The sequence below is a fragment of the Salvia miltiorrhiza genome, chromosome 5 (assembly GCF_028751815.1).
Source record: "Salvia miltiorrhiza cultivar Shanhuang (shh) chromosome 5, IMPLAD_Smil_shh, whole genome shotgun sequence".
Classification (NCBI taxonomy): Eukaryota; Viridiplantae; Streptophyta; class Magnoliopsida; order Lamiales; family Lamiaceae; genus Salvia; species Salvia miltiorrhiza.
Window position 1 is genome coordinate 54,141,905 of NC_080391.1, and position 23,128 is coordinate 54,165,032.

A 23,128-nucleotide genomic window follows, 5' to 3' on the forward strand; every position below is an offset into this window, starting at 1 on the left:
GATAGGATCCATTCACATGATGCAGATGTACATAAATTTTTGTGATTTATGAGTATTCAATAGATGTGCTCTAATATTATCAATTATCTAGAATATTTACATATTAGTCTTTTATTTATTTAGAATTCTATATCAAACGAAATTGTTTCAAACTCGGATACTATTTAAACATTGGCTATAAAAAAGTGACTACGTCTACAACCATAGCCATGATGTGATGAAAAATTACGTTTACTACGCTGATTTCGCCAAAATCAAAATATTGTCTACGTTGAAGAGCTTCAACAAAGGATTCAAGGATTTTAAGGAAAAAATACGAAAAGGTATTTATTATAATTCTTCTGTTTATTTAGAAAAAACATATATATTTGCCCGAATTTTATGTTCTTGTATTCAAATTAAAGTGAATTTTTAATATTCCACCAATTGTATTGTCGTGATTCCCAACAAAATGACATTCGTATAGTTATTTTTTATTTGCACATTTAATCTGATTCTTCTTAAATTCGTTTACACACAGAAGATTTAAGTATTCATCGCCTATAAAACATAAATGCAAAACATATGTTTTTCATCGCCTATAAAACATAGATGCAAAACATATTTTTTTAGGTTTCGATGTCTATTATCTCACCCCCTACTAAAAAAAAAAACCGGATAGCTTTCTTCTAAAATTTGTTTACTTAAGACAGAAAATTAACTTATTCTACAAATTTCGGTTAATTGTTATGATTGTTAATTATGCAGATTAAGAAAAATTGCAAAATAAGTAATCATATGAACACATGCTTTATTTAGAACAATACAAGTAATTGGACTAGTGATCCTGCCATACAAACTGTGTTATATAATATATTCAAAGCCACGAAACATTATGCTACTATATATATATATATTTTGATTTGGTGTTTAAATTCAAATATATTTTATTTGTAGACGATATATATTTTCTTCAATGAGGGGTCGCCTCAAAAGAAAGCTCAATATATATCCACCATATATATCACTACATAGGTTTATATAAATAATACTAAATGTATAAAATAAATTATTTGATTATAGTATGTGATGTTGGGAATGGAAGATATGTGACATTGACAGATGGGCTAACCAGTAACGACTCGGTTTCCTTTTTTGTGGTGGGTATTTTTGGTCACCAACACGTTATTTGCATCTTCTGGTGTAACCGTAGGTAGCTTTAGCCACCGTCATGGACCATCCCCTCATTAATTTTCAAATTCAAGAAATTTCCACTTGTGCATTTTTTTCATTTTTATTTTTTTATATGCTTAAATCGGTTTAGGGAATTTTATATTGTACTCCTATATCTTTAAGATATATTATCCATGCAAACTTAGGTATATACGTCCATTCAATATTCATATATATCAAGATTTAAGTATTATAGATATGCATGGATATATATGAAAAAACAATACTTTTTTTTATATCATAATTTTATGTTTTATTCACTCTTAAAAGAATAAGATTGATTTTTGCCATACTCTATCTATGTTAAAGAAAATGGAGCTCAGTAAAATACTTGCTCAACAATTAATTAGATCAAGATTTGAGTCATCGTATTGTGCGTGTGTTGTCCAAGCGGTAAAGCCTTAATGTCTAAGGCCAAAAGATCTTGAGTTTGAGTCTCCTGTGGCGCGACCATTTAATTTCTTTTTAATATTATAAATTTATTAAAAAAAGAAAATTGAGTCATCGTGAAAAAAAATAAGGAACCATGCTTTCTCCATGACTATGCTTTTTAAACATAAAAATAATGCTTTCTTTTTTATTATAGTTTTTTGCATATGAAAAAACAATAGTATTTTTTATGTGGTAAGTTATGCTTTATTCACTCTTGACAGAATAAGATTGATTTTTGCCATCTTCGGGAACCATTATTGATATATACTCTTTAAAAAAAATCTATATATGAATTACATAGCTAAATGATATTGTTTATTAATTAATGCATGTCAATATTAATTTATAAATTGGATATATATATATAGGGAGAGGTTCAAATAAGAACCACTAATAAAATAAGAACGGAGAACCATTTTAAGTCATTCGATCATCAAGATCTACGGTGGATGCATCATCTTGGTGGATGGATGCAGGTGCTGGGTTCGAATCCTAAAGGGAGCAAAAAAATTATTTTTTTCGGATGCATTAAATTTAATAGCGGATGCATTAATTTGTATAGCAGATGCAGTAATTTTATTGGTTCTTATGTTCTCACGATAATTGTGGTTCTCACTATAACCGCACCCTATATATATGAATTCAAATTCATGTATAATTATAAATTTATAACTTTATATATAGATGTTTGATTGTATTTAATTAATTAGAATTTAATATATTTTGCTAGTGAAAATAATTTTATTGATATTTGATTAATGGTCTGTTTGATTTGAAGGATTAGATATGATTAAATTAGATTAATCTTATGATATCTTGTTTAGTTGGGTGGATATATATGGTCCGATATTAATTCAATCTTGAGATAATGTCACATAGAAATAATCTTGTATTATGAGCCTTGACCTATCCTTATGACAAAATTAATATCAAGCCAACTTAATATCTGGTGTTTTATGAAACCAACACCTAAAACTACAAAGTGAAATCATAAACTATACCTAGTGCGATTGACTGAAGAAGACGAAGTGAATGATCGGAGACTTTGCACTAGAGGAAAATAGCTGTTATATTCAAAAGTGTATGATAGCGTCAATGTAATACACGAGCACGAGACCTATTTATAGATTACAATTGAGGGTAAAAAGGTAAAATCGATGCTAGTGCATGCGTTTGACGTGGTTTGAAGGGTATATCAGGAATTTCATCTTCAAGCGGGAAAAATCCTCCGCGTCTTTGGCGATCCTTCTGAAAGAGGCGATTCCTCTGGCACGGATGACTTCCCTGGCGGGGAGGACTTCTCTGACGTGGATGACTTCTCTGGCGTGGAGGACTTCTCTGGCGATGGTGACTTCTCTGAGGGGGATGACTTCTCTGATGATGGTGACTTCTCTGATGGGGATGACTTCTCTGATGATGGTGACTTCTCTGATGGGGATGACTTCTCTGATGGAATTGACTTCTCTGGTGAGTGTATCTCTTCTGCCATATTCGTCCCGCCAGTGGGGTCGATTCCTCTGATTTGTACTCTTTCCCTACTCTGTACATATTGCTCCTCATCAATATCGAATAATTTCAAGCTAATATAATCCCGACAACCGGATCGATGCAAGGATTCTTACTCATGACACGAGTCTCACACCCTATTCCCCCAAACAAAATATTTTGGATGATAGTGCAACGCCGTTAATTAAGTTTGTAAATGAATTGAAAATGTGTGCACTATTAGATTAAAATTATTTTATTGATTTTATTTTATAAATGAGGCAAGAACATAATGATTAGTTGAATTGTTTGCGATACTTTTGACTTTTCTTCTTTTCGTTAGTATTTTCAATTTGGTTTTCTCAGGAGAAATATTTAAAAATTAACCGCAACTTCGTTTCTTTTCAGGACGTATAATTTTTAATAATTTAATTATGGGTTGTGAGTTGTGACAACTCCTAAGTTTTGACCTTGGAGAGTTCAAAATCCACAACAGTTGACAGTAAACCAGCTTTGACGGCCAATACGTGTTCATTTATTATGACATATTCAACTCATGTAAACTACAACGAAATCCACTCTTTTGTCATTTTTTTCTGTTTCTATATTGGAACATGGAACATAGATTAATTTAACTAAAAGCACTACATCTTTTGTTTTAACAGTCCGTATCTTAATTTACTTCAACATTATGGAAGAGACAACCACATTAGACTAGATATGTCTCATCTTATTTATTTACAGCGTGTATTATATATTGTGTGATTATTTTTAAATAATTATATATATAAACTAGGAACGGACTTACATCATGCATTGGTATACTCATAATCTAACTATTGATATTTAATCTTTGGACATTTGTGTGTAAATTTTTGAATTTTATGTGAAATACGTCTGAATTCTTTGTGTAAATGTCTGAATTTCGAACATTATTATTTTTCTCTCTATATACAATTCGACCCAATACCTTGAATTCATCTAATAAAGTGGTTAATCAACTATAAAATTTTTGATGATCTAAGAGTTGAAAATAGTTAATAGTTTATAGTTTAAAATGATTTTTTTATTTTAGCTCATTCATATATATATATATATATATATATATATATATAGGAGTGGGCTATAATAAAAACACATCTTTTTGTAAAAACTAAAAACGACTGAATTCTATGTAGAACACTTATGAATTGGCTGTGTAACTGTATGAATTGCGAAAGGTCCTGAGTTCGACTGAATTCTATGTAGAACATGTATGAATTTCGCAATTCATACAGTTACACAGCTAATTCATACGTGTTCTACATAGAATTCATACATTTTAGCCGTTTTTATTTTTATTTTAAGAAGTGTTTTCACGGTAGCCCTTCCCTATATATATATATATATATATATAGGGTGCGGTTATAGTGAGAACCACACTTATCGTGAGAACATAAGAACCATTAAAATCAATGCATCTACTATATAAATTAATGCATTCGCTATTAAATTTAATGCATCCGAAAGTAATAAAATTTTTGCTCCCTTCAGGATTCGAACCCAGGATCTACATTCATCCACCAAAATGATGCATCCACCGTAGATCTTGATGATCGAATGGCTTAAAATGGTTCTCTGTTCTAATTTTATTTAGTGGTTCTTATTTGAACCTCTCCCTATATATATATATATATATATATATATATATATATATATATATATATATATATATAGGGTAGGGTTAATATAAAAACCCCTCTTAAGATGAAAACTAGGAACCAATTTAAAACCATTGATTTAAATAAAATAGAGGGCTGAGATTAAACTACAGATGCACAATTTCGATTTGCTTGAGTATTTTGCATTGTTGGTTTCAATTGCATAAATTGCATATTTTTTAAGTGCACAGTAAAATATAATAGATGCACAGTTTCTTTTGTTGACTAAATCCTAACCACAGAACCGATCACCTACCCACCGTGGGTAAATATAACGTGCCCACCATTGATGTGGCAATTGTAATTAGGAAAGATAATTAATAAACATTACTCTAATTAAAATTATCTTACTATAATTACAATTGCTACATCATGGTGGGCACGTTATGCATGCCCGCGGTGGGTAGGTGATCGGTTCTGATCCTAACCATTAGATCTAATATTTAAAAGGTCAAGATTAAGTTCCTAGTTCTCATTTTAACAGAGGTTTTTATTAGAACCTCTTCCTATATATATATATATATATATATTGTGTTGAATAATATTATTAACATATATAACAAATTAAGTGTGCATATATATCATGACTTAGTATAGAATATTGAAAGTCTGGCCATGTATAAGTAAAGCACAAATCATTGGCCACATACTTCTTCGCTAATCCAAAGTTTGCTTTTTTCTATTTTTCTATTACTTACATTGGAATAATCTCACACTACAACCGACAGTTGGTGTCTTATGATACTTATATTATATTGATAAGCTAGCAAGTATGGAAAATCTTGCACTACTAAGATACAAATTAAATAATATATTGCACTATTGTGTTACTCTATGCCCCATTTTGGATACATGAGTATATGATGTAGGGAGAGGTTCAAATAAGAACCACTAATAAAATAAGAACGGAGAACCATTTTAAGTCATTCGATCGTCAAGATCTACGGTGGATGCATCATCTTGGTGGATGGATGCAGGTGCTGGGTTCGAATCCTGAAGGGAGCAAAAAAATTATTTTTTTCGGATGCATTAATTTGTATAGCAGATGCAGTAATTTTATTGGTTCTTATGTTCTCACGATAATTGTGGTTCTCACTATAACAGCACCCTATGATGTATCATGTATATATATTTAAAAAAAAAGATAAATCTAAAAATTTATGTGAAAAGTGACTTATTTTGCGGGGAAAAAAAAAAGTTTTGAAAAAGTCGCTTATTTTAAAAGATGAAGAATGGAATAAACCACTTTCCAACTTCTCTAACCACCTAAGATTTTTCTTCTTTCTTCTTTATATATACAATTCTTCCACAAATACTTCTCTCTAAATTCACGTAGCTTCGAATATTCATTCCTTCTCAATTTCTCCAATTTCAGACATCCCTCAACACTTCTCGAAGCCGCCACCGCCGCCGACAATGAAGAAGTCTCCGCCGCCGCCGCTGCCGTCCATGCTCCCCGTCGCGACCAAGACCGCATTCCCGGCCGCCGGAAAACGGCCGAGCTCCCCATTCCCGCTGGCGAACCTCCTCTCCTACCTCTTCTTCTTCGCCTCCGGCCTCACATTCGGCATCATCATCTGCTTCCATTACAAGAGCTTCTCCTTCAATCTGCAAGTCACCGGCGGCCAATTCTCCTTCTTCACCGCCCAGTCCTCGCTCCAGCAGCCGCCACTGCCGGCAGCGTTCCCATCGCCGCCGTCTCCGGCTGCCGAAGGAAGCCTGCAGGAGCCGCCGAGCTTGGTGCATGGCATGAGCGATGAGGAGCTAATGTGGAGGGCGTCAATGGCGCCTAAGATCCAAGAATTCCCGTTCCGCCGCGTGCCCAAGATTGCCTTCATGTTCCTCACGCGGGGGCCGGTGGTGCTGGCGCCGCTGTGGGACCGGTTCTTCCACGGGAACCGCGGGCTTTACTCGATTTACGTCCACTCCGATCCGTCGTTTAACGAATCGGAGCCGGAGGGCTCGGTGTTTCGTGGCCGGAGAATTGCTAGTAAGGTCAGTTGAAATCTTTTCTTTTTATGGGTAATTGCGCGTAAATAAACGAACTTATACCAAATTCTGATTTTGCACATGATCTGAAAATTTGATCGTAATTTTCAATTATTCTGATTTTCACACGATCATCATATATTCCCATATCAATTTTAGGGTGGACGTTTGAATGTCTACAATGTAGTTGTACCACTTCACCTAGCCATGAAAATATTGTGAAAAATCAAAATAATTGAAAGTTCGTATATTAGAAGGTAAAATTTTAGTTTATGTGCAAAACTAGAACTAAGTAAAGTTGGTATATTTAGGCGGAATAATCCTCTCTTTTTTGTTGGTTGCGGTATTAATTGATAGTATATTTGATTTTTTGCTGTTAATGGTATGGTTGCTCTGTTTTTTCTTTTCCTCAACTGCTCATGGAATTTGCATTTATGAGTTGATATTGCTTCTGATAATTCTCGATGGTGAATGTAGCAAAATCTATGTTTGGTAAAAAAATTATCTTAAAATTGTTCCTTTTGTTATTAGTATACAAAGTGCGCAAGAATTAATCTGAAGTTTTGAGCAAAATGTGGATCAACCACTCCCTTGCACAATGATTGAATGTTGCTGCTTGTGTAAAAAAAAGTGATACTATAGAAAGAGGCATAATCAAGAATTCTTTTCGAGATGAAAATTATTAAATATTTTGTATATTATTATGTTTATTGAGATTTTTATTCAAATTCTTTATAGATTAAGGAATGCAGTATGCCAACCCTCCATTTTTGTAGGTTTACTTAACTTTCCAATTTAAGGTCGGTCATTTTTTAACACGTAGAAGCTATTTGTCAAAAATATTAGTACATGTTAATTATCCTAATCACTGCATACATCATGTCAGATCACACACACTCAACCTAACGTGGCTTGTTTGAGATTTTTGCTATGCCAATTTGAAGGGTATCTTCTCGTCTTGATCACACACATTCAATTTGCTACACATAGACTTTATATATTCATTAAATAAGCGCATTTAAAGGGTATTCTTCTCGTAAAAAAAAATAAAAAAGAGCCCACATGATGTGATTTTTGCTATGCCAATTTGAATACTTGAACTTGAATTCCTTAGATGTGTCTAATATTACATCTGAAATATCAACAAGTATCATAGAATTAATTAGTGAAAATTACAGAGTGGTTTTTTTTTTTTTTTAGGGAAAATTACAGAGTTAGTTATAGCACCCAATTTGCTCCAACACACGTGACAACACAATTAGGGAGTAATATTTATGAATACCATTCTAAAAAATTATTGAATGTTACAGTTGATTTAAGAATTATGAGTTAGGCTGTGCCATGCACCGGCGGCAAGCCCCATGTGTGATTTAATGCGACGCATAAGCAGCTATGGCCTACGAACGATGTTAACTAATTAATGTTTTTATTCATGTCTTTGTGCTACATTTTGGATGAGCTCAAAATTAATTACATTTATCATAGGCTCGAATCAAGCATTCTCTTCCTTGGCTTGCTAAAATTTGTACAAAAATATTGTAATTGTCGTTCATTTTTCTCTCGTTTCGTATTTTATTTTGCTAACGTGACATCGTCGTGATATGCATTACTAACATGATATTGATATGACACGACGAATGAATGCAGGAGGTAGAATGGGGCAATGTGAACATGGTGGAAGCAGAGCGAAGATTACTAGCAAATGCGCTTCTTGATTTCTCGAACCAATACTTCGTGCTCCTCTCCGAGTCATGCATCCCTCTCTATAACTTCTCCACTATATACTCCTACTTGATGAACTCTTCCCACAACTTCGTGGAGTCCTATGATCTGCCGGGGGCCGTGGGCCGCGGCAGATACAACCACGAGATGGGCCCCACCATCACGTTGGACAAGTGGCGGAAGGGGTCCCAGTGGTTCCAGATGGACAGGAATCTCGCTCTGGAAGTCGTTGCAGACAAGACGTATCTCCCGCTCTTCCAGAGCTACTGCAACGGCTCGTGCTACGCCGACGAGCACTACCTGCCGACGCTCGTGAGCATGAAATTTGGGGAGAGGAACGCGAACCGGACGTTGACCTGGGTCGACTGGTCGAGGGGCGGGCCCCACCCCTCGAAGTTTATTAGGACAGATGTCACACTAGAGTTGTTGGAGAAGATGAGGAGTGGCACGAGCTGCGAGTACAATGGGAGCAAGACAAGTGTTTGCTTTTTGTTTGCAAGAAAATTCACACAAAATGCTTTGGATAGGCTGTTGAGGTTTGCACCAAGCGTTATGCATTTCAACAAATAGGTACATATTTAGAGAGAGGTTATTTGGTAGGATATCATTCTTTGGGGTAATGCCGCAATAGCGGGCCCCTGCAATTTTTTTTATATCTATATATAAAAGTAGAATTAATCACTTCTAAAAATAGTAAGCTGTGATTTACCGTTAAAATCATCGTATTATTATTAGAATTTTTTTAAATTTAATTGTTTGTTCATTTCTTCTACTTTAAATTTATAAATATCTTTTTGTTATAATTTTTTATATTCATATTATTTATCACATTTTCATGGTTTGTAGTATTTATTTTAAAATGAGTTTGTAGCCTAAGTCTACCTTATATGACCATATTAAATATGTAATAATATATATTTTTTTTATCTAAAATGACCATAAAATGTGCAGTAAATTGTAAATAAAATATTTTATAAACATAAATAAAATTATCAAAAAATTAATATAGATAAGATTTATGATCATATATGGACTTTTAACATATGTATTTATTCTTTCTTTCATGAACATTTAGTCAAGAAGTATAAAAGAAATTTTTAACATTTAAGATCAATCAAGCCATTGTAATCTATATTAATAACGACTACATATTGTCGTAATTAACAACTTTTATTTTCAATTATTTTTCATATATAATTTCTAAAAATAATATGTATAAATGAGTTATCATACTAATGTATTGGTAATTTTGAATCAATAATTAATAATGAATATTACAATGACATAAGAGCATCAATATCAGTGCTGGCTCATTGCCTGCTCAAGCTGGCCTTGGAATGAGCCCTCATATGCGGATGATAGTGGCTCAGCTCTAACTCATCCCATCTCACCTGGCTCAAACGAAAATTTGAATAGTAAATGAGAAAAAAATTTAAGAATGGGGGAAATGACTTCATTTGCTACATAACATAACGGCTCTTTGCCTTTTATTTTTATTTTTATTTTATTTAATTTATAAAAATTCACCATTTCCACACTATTCCTATACAGTTTAAATTAAATCAAAACTCAAAAACTAATATACGATGAGTCAAACCAATGTTGTAGTTAGCTCACAAGTAGGCCTGAAACATGATTGAGCCAACTAGAGACTCAACCAATGTTAATGCTCTAACTCATGACAACAAATTAATTTTAATAGTTTAATTGAATGTTTTAACTTCTATAGTGACATATAATATATTTAAGAATATTTACTTATATACAATTAATAACAAATTATGTTATGCATATGATATATTCCATATACACAATAAATGTGTATATATATATTTATTGAATTTAATTAGTTTATAATAGGTAAGATATTATAGTCGATGAATGTTCATTAACTTATAATCTAATATATATCTATATAATAATAGTATAAAAGGGGCAGAAACATCCAAATAATCTAAATTATAATTGCTTACATAAATAACTCATAATATCAATATTATATGTAATCAAAGTAGTTCATTAAAAGTAATTTGTCAATCAAAAAAAATCTTTACTTTCTTTAAAATAAATCTTAAACTTTTACATTATCTTATACCATTTTCCTCAATCAATTTTTTCCATTAAAAAAATTATTTTAGTTTCAAATTTATCTTAAAATAATTCATAAAATCACACCGAAAATAGTATAAATTTTAATGTGCTCAAAACAATTATCCAACTTCTTCTCATTTCTATTGTCCTCATCCGCGTGGATAAAATATACTTTATTTGTCTCAATTAAATAAACTTATAGATCTCCCAAAATATAGGTCAATTTTTATAAAAGGTAATGCATTTTTAAATCATTTACGAATATATCATTATTTAATTCTTTTATTAAATCTAACATTAATGTAGCGTCAGATAATAAATATGAGCATATTAGAAAGTTACTTGTATAATTTTCTTTTGTAATGATTTTCTTAATTTTTTGTGCAAAATTCAATCAGTCTATTTATATAATTGACACGAATAATGCATAAAAAGAATAAAAATTCTAGAAAATCTTTCTTGCCAACATTCGTAAAAATTAAAGAGTTTTAGATGGACGTTTTGACTATCTAATAATGACCGTGGATAAAAATATGTTATTGAGATATTATTGATCATTGATTTGACTCACATAGAACTATAAAAAGTCATCTTTATTAGAACCCTTTTATGAGATTTATTTGATATAAGTTAAAAAACTTATGAATTTTATCTTTTAAATTATAAAAATAATAATAGTAATTTTACTATAGTTGTATAATATATAAAAAAATATTCAACTTCAAAAAGTATAAAATTACTTATACTTATTACTAATTAGTTAAATAAATGTTATCGTACTGAGAGTAAAATTAATTTTTATTACATTATAGTCATGGTAAAATATTTTACACAGCTTAGACTTTTATTTTGATAAGGAAGATGATTGGTTCAAAAGACTCTATAGAAGGACATTGAAGTATTTCATAATGAGATTTTTTTTGTCTTTATGTAAATATCTATAATATATTAAAAAGTCAACTTCGAATTTGACATTAATTTCAAATTAATTTGAAATTAAGTGTTAGTTTGGTTGTTATATAAAATTGAAGGTTAATTTATTTGTAAACTATATTTTATTATTTTCTTTAACTTCTTATTTTTTATTTTATTTCGTTCTAAAATTATGAAATTCGATTAATTATAATATGTATATTAAATTAAACATCACAATAAAAAATTCAATTTCATATATTTTATGTAAATATTTGATTTAAAATGTAAAAATTAGAGGGAGTAGTAGTTACCAATTCATATACACAATCAAGTTCTTGATATTAGGGCAGCGAGGTGAGCACTCTGATATGGCCGGAAAGAAGCGGCAGCGAAGCGAATTTTAATATACAAAAATTGAGAGGGAGTAGTTACCACTTAGATACACCGAATTCATATACACAATCAAGTTCTTGATATTAGGGCAGTGAGCTGATATGGTCGGAAATAAGCGGCAGAGAGCCGATATGAGTGAATGAGAGAAGATTTGGCTAAACATTGTGGACATGAACCAATCCTGGCAATTCGACCTATCCGTAAAGCTCAATTTGACATGTCCGTAAACCTCAATTTGGAGGTTATGGAATTGAAGGGCATTGTCTCTGGGTCTTGCGATATCCCAGTCGAGAAGCAACGTCGGTTCTACAACGGGCAATTCTCGGAAGACCTCCGAAATTTATCGGATTACGGTATGTTTCCGACGGAATTTTCAAGTAATAGATTGGGGGAATATTAGCCTTCTTTTAATTCTGTACCTTTTTGTTGATAGATGTTCGACACGATGACGCTATTTTCGTCTTTTCTGTATCAACTTCAAATATGGGATATTGTATTTCTCATTTCCCAGAGCCGCGGAGTAGATAGATTGAATGAGTCTGTTGTCCTATACTGGATATTATAGCAGTCCTGAGCAGTATGCAGAGACAAAAGATGAAAAACAAGTAAGATTGAATGAGTCGGTTGTCCTTAATTGGATATTGAACGCTACAAGCAGTCCTGAGCAGTTTGCAGAGACAAAATACGAAAACAAGTATATATCACCTCATGTATAATGTATATATATGTCATGTAAATGCTTTGTGAGAATATATTATTCTAGAATTGTTTTTTTTTTCAAGTAGAACTCACACTAAACTTATAACATACATATCGAAATCGTAAAACTAGGAGTAATTTAAAAAATTCACACAATATATCGCATTATAAGTCACACATACTTTAAGATATCAGTAATTTAAAGATGAAAATGTGGATTTTTTTTTCTATTCGAGAAAGAATGAAAATGTGGTGAACCATGGCAAATTTGCAATCGAACGAGAGACATAGTGGTAAATGCGCACAACTGCAAAATTAGAACCGTTGGTGCCTATAGTGTAAAAACTACTCAAAATAATTTATAACTCTATTTTTGTTTGTTTACTTATCTTTATCTTTCATTTTCTCTTTTTTAAGAGAGATGATTCACTCAGCCTAAATTTAGATAGATACTCTGAATTTGAAACTGGAATGCGAGTTGTAGGTGATTTATGCCTAATTGTTCTTAATTTGGGGGTTTGATTGTGCTAAATTTGAGTTAAATATTCTGAAATTTGGTGCGTTTATGAGTTTGTTGATGCTTTGTAGGAGCTTTTGATAAAACAGGAGGAAGAATGCTAAGTTGGAGTTTTTGGATCAAAAATTGTGTATTTGGGCTCAAAGTGGTGCGCAGCGCTGACAAAGCCGCAGCGCTGTCAATTCTGCAGAGCTGACCATATCCAGAGCTGACTATCTCCAGAGCTGCCTACTTCGACAGGGCTGACCAAACTCGACAGAGCTGACATTCACTCGCCAGAACTAGCAAGGCCGACAGAGCTGGCATTCGTTCATGCAGAGCTCAAGTTCCAGAGCTACGTACGCCAGCACTATTCCAGAGCTACCTACGCCAGCACTGTTCCAGAGCTGGCAATCATTCGCCAGCGCTGCCGAGACTTGCCGAGCACTTTATCCATTGCACTCTCATGTGTGCGCACGATGCCTTGATGCTTATCTTTTAGGCCCAATTTTGCAAGGCCCTCCTTGTCGCTAGGGTTGATGAAAGGCAGTCTATAAGAAGGGCTTAACGTTCATGATCAGAATAACTCTTCTGCCTCCGGCATCTACTCTTCAGCCTTCGGATCAAGAATCTTCACCCTTAGGCATCAAAATACTTTACGGTTTTTATAGTTTTTCATAGTTCTTTAGTTTTCATAGTTTTCGTGCTAAGTTAGTTTTCAATTCCGTTTTTGATGTAGTTCTCCGTTTCGAGTTGTAATCAAGTGACAGTGATTCGCTTCTCGCGACGATTCCGATATTTATTATTTACGTTAATTCTTAGCTTCTACTTAAATTATGTTTTGCTTTCAATTATGCAATTTCGTTTATGTCAAATTAGATTAGAAGCTTTTAATTACAGTTGTTTAAATTCTTAGCGTAGTAATTCGAGTAGCCTTTACTTTATCGTTTAATTCTGCCTAGGGATAGTAATTTATTCATGCTTAAGTATTTGAGTTTTGCCTAGTTAATTCTGAGTTTAATTTCAAGTTAAGTTTTAATTACAAGCTTTAGTTTAATTTTACAGTTTTCAATCCAAACTTTATTGCTTTCGTGTGATACAATTAAGAGCCATGTAGAATCTTCCTTGAGAGACGACTTGGGTCAACTTATCATGCTAGGATGTCTTTGTTCTATTGCAAGTCAATCTAGAGGTGTTTTAGGTTGAGTCAGTAGGTTAATGTGGAAGGAAAGGGGATAAAATGAAATCATCAAAGCCATGCGCACGAATTGTGGTGAGAATTTGGATGCGTCGAAATGCATATTGTTGTGATCAAGACGAAGATATATAGGAGGAAGAGTGGAAGAAGAAGATATATAGGATGAAGAGTGGGAAGAGACGAATTGAAAGCTGGGAAAGATGTTTAATCTGGGAAAGATGAACTCCCAAAAACTCATGCTCTTGATATACCATATTGAGATTAGTTCAACTGAAATTTGAGGAGATATTTTATTGGAAAATTTGCATATGAATACACAAACTTGACTCAAAATCCATATTTGACGTGAAGTTAGGATTTTATAATTAAATACACCAACTTTGTAAGTTGTTCAATTTTTACGCCGATTTCATTTTTTTCTCCAAATTTTAAAATGACGTAGCTCCTATGTGGCTCGCCGGCACACAGCTTTTAGATCGCCGGACAAGTAACAAAACAAAATGAAATGAAATCTTAACTTCACGTCATTTTTTCCGATCATCGAAAATGAAATCGGCGTCAAAATTGAACAACTTACAAAGCTGGTGTATTTAATTGTAAAATCTTGACTTTACGTCAAATATGAATTTTGAGTAAAATTTGTGTATTTACATACAATTTTCCCTATTTCATTTCATAAAATGTGAGAAAACTGAACTTTCCCTAGTAAATGCCTTAAACAAACTTTCTTAAGAGCATCTACAGTGGAGGCTCGGAAAAAGGCTCGACCCCCCCTGTTGCACGCCCTTCCCTGTTGCCGCACCGCCGGCTCGCGAGCCCGTCCCCCTCCAGGGCTCCGGGCTTAAACAGCGGAAGGATTGGGCGCGTGCTATGCATCGCCCAATCAGCGAATTTTCGGCTAATTTTTTTAAAAATAAATAAAATAAAAAATTGTAAAAATTCGAAATGCAGCTGTTGCTGTGTACCGTTTTTTTTTATTTGCCGTTGCAAATTTGGCCGTTTGGCCTTTTTGATTTTTTTTTTCCTTCTTTCTTCTATAAAATACTCCTACCTATCTTTCCTTCTCCAATCTTTTTCTTTCTTCATCTTCTTCTCCTACCTTTCGTACAAAATCATGGATGGAGATTGGAGAAAATATTGGAACCAACACCCCTAAAATCCATCTCCCGGCGAATCAAATGCATCCGCCCAAGGCTTCTCGCCATTCACTCAAGAATCAAATGCTTTTCAAACGCAAGGCATTGAAGGAATCAATTTGAATGCCCGATTTGCGGCGGCGGACGACCCCGAGCCCGAGGTGAAGGAGATAACATCTATGCCGACGACCACCAAACAACGAGGTCACTACAATCCACCGGAAACGATCCTCATATGTTATTTGTATCTCGAGCACACAAACGACTCCGTGGTAGGGGTTGACCAGAAAGGAGCTCAGTATTGGGGCGCCATATGCAAAAAATACAATGCTCAGCAACCCAAAGTCACCATTCCACGCGATCAAGCAAATCAAGTCGCACTTTCAACGCGTCCAAAAGAACATGAAGTTGTGGGAAGGCATCTACAAAAAATGTCGGGAGAATTGGCCATCCGGCATGAGTGATGAGCAAATCATCAATCAAGCAGAAAAAATGTTCATTGTCGAGCATCGTTCGCAGTTTAAGTATCCATATGCATGGAATATACTGCGCGAATTTAGAAGATTCACGAGCATTGGCGAGGATGTCCACTCCGATAAACATTCCAAGTGCTCGGATGGTCGCGACACAACGACTTCTAGCGACCAAAGTATCTCCACAAGGCCCAAAGGCCAAAAGCCGATGAAGAGAGACAAAGGAAAAGGCAAGAAGAAGGCCGAGGCATCCGACGACAATGCTCAAGCTCTCGGGTACATGGCGGAGATGGTCAAGGTCATGGGACAATTCTCCCAAACTCAACGTGACATCACCGATAGCATTTTGATGAGTAGGGACACCTCTCAAATGAATCCCGACGAGTTGGCATTTCATTTGGCCAAGGTGGCGAAAATCAAGCAACGCAACAATCTCCCATAGATTCTAGGTTTCTTTTTTATATTTTTTTTAATATTAAGTAATTTAGGACTTTATTTAATTGTATTGCAATTTTCATTTTCAATCAATGTAGGGTTAATTTTTAAATTTAATGAAATTTGAGTTGTTAAATTTAATTAAAAACAACAATAAAATTAAATAGGAAATAAAAATAGAAATTAGAGAGAGCCAAGGGGTGAGCTCTCCCATTGTGGAGAGTGGGCTCTTAAATGGTTGGTTCTCCATTGTGGATGCTCTATAACAAACTATGAACAACTAGCAACGATAAAACTCCTTGATGTAGTAGAGCTTTTTTCGATTATATTTGAGAAATACTACACCCAAAATCTCTTTTAAACTTTATCTTGTACAATTATAGCCTTCAAATTTCAATGGATAAAAAATATTTCAAATTTAATACTTCATTCGTCCGAAAAGTCTTACCTACTTCTTTTCTTTTTACTTTTTGAACTATGACGGTTTTTCTCCTATATATATTTAACTATAAATTATACTTTTATTTTATGTTTTAACTAATACTCTATTTTCATTTTATTTTTTTGTATTAATATTATACCTAACAAATTAATCTAACATTCGGGTTTCGAAATTAATCTAACATTCAAAAAATATAGTGAAAAAAAAACGATAATAAAAAATCAAAGTGATCTCAATCCAACCGCTCCTCAGCCATTTAAGTAAAATAGCTCTCACAAATCAAAATTAAAAATACCATCAACCCTAAAAATGACACTCCATTAACACCATGCTTGTAAAACCTTTCTTCCAATAAAAAACAAAAAGGTCATAGCGCTTCCTCGGAGTCCGCCGGCGAGTCGGAAACAGAAACAACCGACTCCGCCGTCCCCCGCCGCAACTCATCAATGACCTTGACGACGAATCCCATCTTCGGCCTATGCTCCGGCGAAGCCTGAGCACAAGCCATCCCAATCTGCAGCAACCTCACCATCTGTTGGGAAATCAGTTCCCCATCCAAACTTGGTAGAAGCAAGAAATAAGAATAAAAATAGACACAATTTAACAACACAAGAATTTAACGTGGAAACTCCAAATCCGGAGAAAAACCACGACACACTGAAAAATTACTATATGATAAATTTCTACAATCACACAGTATTTCTCACCCTCTCGACTCACAACCACTACACTCTTACAAGCCTTTGAAAACCTCTCACCCCTCTAAAACAAAGAGCAAGGAATTTCAAACTAGAAGTAATCACAAGACTAAAGGTAGTGATTGGTGCAATTGTATCAAAGACCTTGGAACTCCTTAAATAGCCTAAGGGTCTCCACCTACTTTGATAGCTCAACCAATGTGGGACAAAAATCCCCACTTTCATTTTTAACACAATTCCAACAATCTCCACCTTGTTAAAAATGAAAGAAAAACACCATTGTCTTCACCGACAATTATGATTCTTATCACAAAGAACCATCATCCTCAAAAGAGAATAAACCTACTCCACCAAATGAGTAGAACACTTAGAATAAACCATTCTAAGAATTTTTCTTCGGCACATGTCGAAAAAACCTTGCTGAAATTTTGGTGCAACCTTCTAGCTTTTGGCCCTCCTAGAAGTCATCAGCCATCGACATACTTTTCACCACACACCTGCATCCATGCCAAAAACCATGCACATGTGGTCCAACTAACATCGTCACATCCTCTATCATGGCCATTGGACATGCCATAAGGATATTCATGTCCTCAAAGGACATCATCAAACACGATGTTAGCTGATTGTTCGGAGCTTTCTGCCGAATCCGCTCCACCTTGACAAGCTCCACCTGGACAGTTTCGCTTCGTATGGCCGGGTTTTCCGCACCTCCAACAAACAACGCCTTTGGAGTCTTTCTTTCTCCCTCTGCTAAAGGCCACCATTGCTGAATTTTCCGATGAAGTACGTCCTTCACTCATCAGCCTTCTTTCTTCCAAAAGAAGTTTGCCCGTGACTTCAGCAAAGACCAGAGTTTCCTTCCCATAAACTAATATTGGCTTCATGTGTTCATAGGAACGTGGAAGAGACAAGATGAGTCTCAACGCCTTATCCTCATCTTCAATTTTCGCTCCAATACTCTCCAGTTCAGAGATAATGCCATTGAGAATACTCAAGTGATCTGAAATCTTCACACCTTCATCCATCCGTAAGGTATGAAATTGTTCCTTCAAATACAACCGATTCGAGATGCCTTTTGCTTGGTACAGAGCTTCCAGCTTTTCCCAAAGCTCCTTCGCACTCGAAATCCCATGTACATTTGCAAGTACATTCTTGGCCAAGCAGAGACGAATTGTGCTTGCCGCCTTCAGATCCAGATCCTCCCAATCTTCATCACTCATACCGGACTTGTTGTTTGCGTCATCATCTGCACCGGGCTTTTTGACTGCACCCGGACTTCCTTTCAGGGCCTTGTGTAACCCAGATTGTATCAGCACATCCTTGACTTGCACTTGCCACAAGCCAAAATTTATTATTCCATCGAATTTCTCCACGTCGAACTTCATTTGGACTTGAAGTTGACTTGACGTACCGCTTCTCCACCAAAATGAACAGCCGTCTCGCAAGAGACACCCCCGCCCGGATCTTTCTCAAGAAATCCTTTCTGATGTGGAAGATCAGACAATGCTGCAACCACAGAGCATACTTGGAATATCAAGAGACCTCAGCCAGGCTCTGATACCAATTGTTGGGAAATCAGTTCCCCATCCAAACTTGGTAGAAGCAAGAAATAAGAATAAAAATAGACACAATTTAACAACACAAGAATTTAACGTGGAAACTCCAAATCCGGAGAAAAACCACGACACACTGAAAAATTACTATATGATAAATTTCTACAATCACACAGTATTTCTCACCCTCTCGACTCACAACCACTACACTCTTACAAGCCTTTGAAAACCTCTCACCCCTCTAAAACAAAGAGCAAGGAATTTCAAACTAGAAGTAATCACAAGACTAAAGGTAGTGATTGGTGCAATTGTATCAAAGACCTTGGAACTCCTTAAATAGCCTAAGGGTCTCCACCTACTTTGATAGCTCAACCAATGTGGGACAAAAATCCCCACTTTCATTTTTAACACAATTCCAACACCATCTCCTCCTCGATGCCCTTATCCCTCATCAGCTCCAGATCGAACACCTCCGCCGTCCACTCCTCCCTCACCACCGACTGCACCCACCGCGGCAGGTCCGCCGCGGCGGGGCATTTCCCGGTCAGCAGCTCCAGCAGGAGCACGCCGAAGGCGTACACGTCGCACTTCTGCGTCATCCTCCGGCCGTCCGACGCCTCGGGGGCGCGGTAGCCGCTCGGCTTGGGGAGCGGCGACAGAGCGGAGAGGCCGGAGTCGGACACCCTGGCGGCGCCGTCGCCGTCGATGAGGATGTTTGTGGACTTGATGTTGCCGTGGATGAGGCTGAGGGATTTGCAGGAGCTGTGGATGAAGGCGATCCCTCTCGCTGCACCTGCTGCTATCTTCAATCTCGTTGCCCAATCTAATGGTCTTCTTCCCGGTCCTCTGTTCCCTATACACATCGTCAAAGGAATCTACTTCAACAACGTAACCACATAATTCACCATAATTCTCAATATCACTATTCCAAAATAGGCAATAATGTTGAGGGTTATTATTAAAAATTACTACAACTTTGACTCTATGTTTTAGCTCCAACTTATTAATAGCTGATGTGGAGAGTGAATCTATGATGTAATAGTAATTTTTTTCAAATTGCCAAATCAGTTTTCGATAAGTTTCAGTTGGTCCAAATTTTGATTCAAACTATGAATTCAAGAATTTAAATAATTGTAGACAACATTTGTAAATTCGAATTAAAAAATCATCATAAAATCAAAGTTGCGACTGATCCCAGTTATTAACTAATTAAACTGAGCTAATTATTACAATAGGATTGTAACTTTAATTTCAGTGTTTTCTCGATTGAGAACTATATGTTAAAGAATTTGAAAATGATGACTATACAAAATTTTAACTTTTTACATTTACATTCTTATTTAATACTTCAAAATGAAGACTGTAGCTTCCATCACGGCCAAAAATAAAAGTGTATATGTAAAGAAAAAAATGGAAGCTATAGTCCTCAGTTTCAAATTTCATAACATATACTATTTCTTATTTTTAAAATCTGTAGCATATAGCCCTCTATCCAAAAAACACTGAAAGTTAAGGTTCTGTTTTAATAATTAGCTCTAATAAACTAGAAACAATTAATAATGAAAATAAGGAATAATAATAATAATAATATAAAAAAATTGATACCGTGGAGCAGCCAGAACAAGTTGCCATTAGGCATGTAATCATAGACCAACAATTTCTCATCTTTGGCGAAATAGTAAGCTTTGAGGTCCACCAAATTAGGGTGCTTCAGCTTCCCCACCACCTCCATTTGCTGCTCAAATTCCTTTTTTCCGGTGCCCCCCAAATCCTTCAGCCGCTTCACCGCCACCACATTCCCGTCGTCCAAAACCGCCTTGTACGCCGTTCCGAGCCCGCCTTTTCCGAGCATCTCCGCCGACGCCCTCAGCAGATCCTCCAGCTCAAACCTCCTCACCCCCTCCAAGAACACGATCCGCCCCCTCTCGCACCCCGATTGGCCCGGGTTCGGGTTCGGGTACGGGCTCGACGAGTAGATCGTCTTCTCCCCTGATCCGCTGCTCTTTCCCGATGGCGATGACTCCAGCTCGTTAGAGTAACTCCTCCAGAAATAGCAGTACAGAAGCATCGAAACCAGCCCTAAAACTAAAGCATCGCCGACTATTATGCCGATTATCGCCGGCGAGCTGAATTTTCCTCGGCGATTATTTTCCGAGTTAATGTCGGGCTTTGTTTCCGTGGTCGGAGACGACGGAACGGTTGCTTTCGCGCATTTCTCCAACGGCGGCCCGCACAAGGCCCGGTTGTTTAAGAACGACGTCGCTTGGAAAGTCGAAAGTGAGTCGGGTATCCGACCCGTCAACCCGTTTCGCGACACGTTGAAATCATGCAGATTCTGTAGTATCAAACCCGGGATAGGACCCGAGAACCCGTTTCCCTCCAGCCTCAGCGTGAGCAAGCGGGTCAACCCGTTCACGGCGGCGGGTATGCGGCCGGAGAAGCTGTTGTGGGAGAGGTCGAGGCGGTAGAGCCCCGAGAGAGACGCCAGCGAGGAGGGGAAGGCGCCGGAGAAGCGGTTGTGGGAGAGGAAGAGGAGCTTGAGGCTGGTGAGGTTGGAGAGGTCCGGGATTTGGCCCGAGAACCCGTTTTGCTTGAGGCTGAGGACCCGGAGCTGGGTGAGGGAGGCGAGGGAGCGCGGGAGGCCGCCGCGGAGGCGGAGGTCTTCGAGGATTAGGCGGGAGACGCGGTTGCGGAGGCAGGTCACGCCCAGCCAGGAGGCGGTGCATGGATCGGTGGAGGCGTTCCAGGAGGTGAGGGCGGCGCTGTGGGGGTCGGCGGCGGATTTGAAGAGTAGGAGGGGGCGGAGGTCGGGGTTGTCGGCGGCGGCGGCGCAGTGAAGGAGAAGGAGGAGGAAGAGGGCGAGTGTTGTTGGGTTGGGGTTTGAGTTTAATTTTGAGACTGACGGCATTGCTGGAGAGAGAGAGAGAGAGAGAGAGGTGAATGTGAAGAAGGTTTGAGAGTTGAGGTGGCGGAAGAGAAGAGTGTGTATTAAAGTGAAAGGATTTGCAGAAAATAGATGCGAGAAATGAAACATGAATTTTGTAAACTTTAATGAAAATGTAGGTATTTGCAAATCCATTTTATAAGTAGACACTTATAAAATGATCTGTTTCTATATTTTTAAATATTATCTAGTTTTAACTTTTAAGCATGTGATTTCTTTGTAAGAATTTTTTACTTTAGAATTGGTTTTTTTATTCGAGTAGAACTCACGCTGAACTTGTAACATACACATCGAATTCATTAAACTAACAATCTATAAAATTTACACGATTATAAGTCGCACATAATTTAAGATATCAGTGAATTAATAAGATGAAAATGTAGTTAAACATGACAAATTTGCGATCGAACATGAGACATAATAAATTAATAATAAATGCTTACAGCTGCAAAATTAGGACCGTTGGCGCGCATGGATGGCCAGTGTGAAAACTACTCAATGTGATTCATAACTCTATTTTCGTTTGTTTGCTTATATTATCATTATCTTCTTTTTATTCTCTTTTTTAAGACATATCATTCACTCAGCTAAATTTCGTTTATAACTAATAACATGTTGCATAAATCACAAGCGTAAATTCGTGTATACATATATAATAACTTGATTAATAAAATATTGGTAGAAAATATAATTTTCTGATGCTCATCTTAAGTTTTAAGTAAAGGGGTTAGATATAGTCTGTCACTTACGTACGCTTCTTTCAGAACTGATATTCATTTGGCGAATATATATAGTATTAAATAAATTAAATCCACGAATCAATATCATTTTTTACCAGCTTATTCAACCGTATATAGTCTTTGCAGACCGATTCATTATTACTAGTGTATCTTCCGCACTATGCGCGGTGATTGTGATTTTAGGGTCATATAAATTATGTATATATTTTATATTTTTTTTCGTCCATAAAAATAGTGCTAGAAAGAGACGATACAAATTTTAATAAAAATTATTAGTGTATTGTGAGTAGAGAAAGGATCACACGTAAAAAGTAGTGTAAATAATGATAATTAATTATATTGTGAGTGAAGAAAAAGATCCATCATGTGATG

The 23,128-nt window shown here is 35.9% G+C and overlaps 2 protein-coding genes across 2 annotated transcripts; one reads left to right on the forward strand and one right to left on the reverse strand.

Annotated features, from left to right (window-relative positions):
• The first annotated feature begins 203 nt into the window (after positions 1 to 203).
• LOC131025081 (glycosyltransferase BC10-like) lies at positions 204 to 9,359 on the forward strand. The gene is made up of 3 exons (XM_057954683.1): positions 204 to 323; positions 6,205 to 6,824; positions 8,466 to 9,359. The coding sequence occupies exons 1-3, from the start codon at positions 218 to 220 to the stop codon at positions 9,108 to 9,110; spliced, it is 1,371 nt and encodes a 456-aa protein (XP_057810666.1). The 5' UTR covers positions 204 to 217; the 3' UTR covers positions 9,111 to 9,359.
• A 7,653-nt stretch (positions 9,360 to 17,012) lies between these two features.
• On the reverse strand, positions 17,013 to 22,285 carry LOC131025082 (probable leucine-rich repeat receptor-like protein kinase At1g68400). Its single transcript, XM_057954684.1, has 3 exons — positions 20,678 to 22,285; positions 19,495 to 19,925; positions 17,013 to 17,350 (listed from the first exon to the last, which is right to left on the reverse strand). Exons 1-3 carry the CDS (start codon positions 22,149 to 22,151, stop codon positions 17,186 to 17,188), a joined length of 2,070 nt encoding a protein of 689 aa, XP_057810667.1. The 5' UTR covers positions 22,152 to 22,285; the 3' UTR covers positions 17,013 to 17,185.
• Between the last annotated feature and the right edge of the window lie 843 nt (positions 22,286 to 23,128).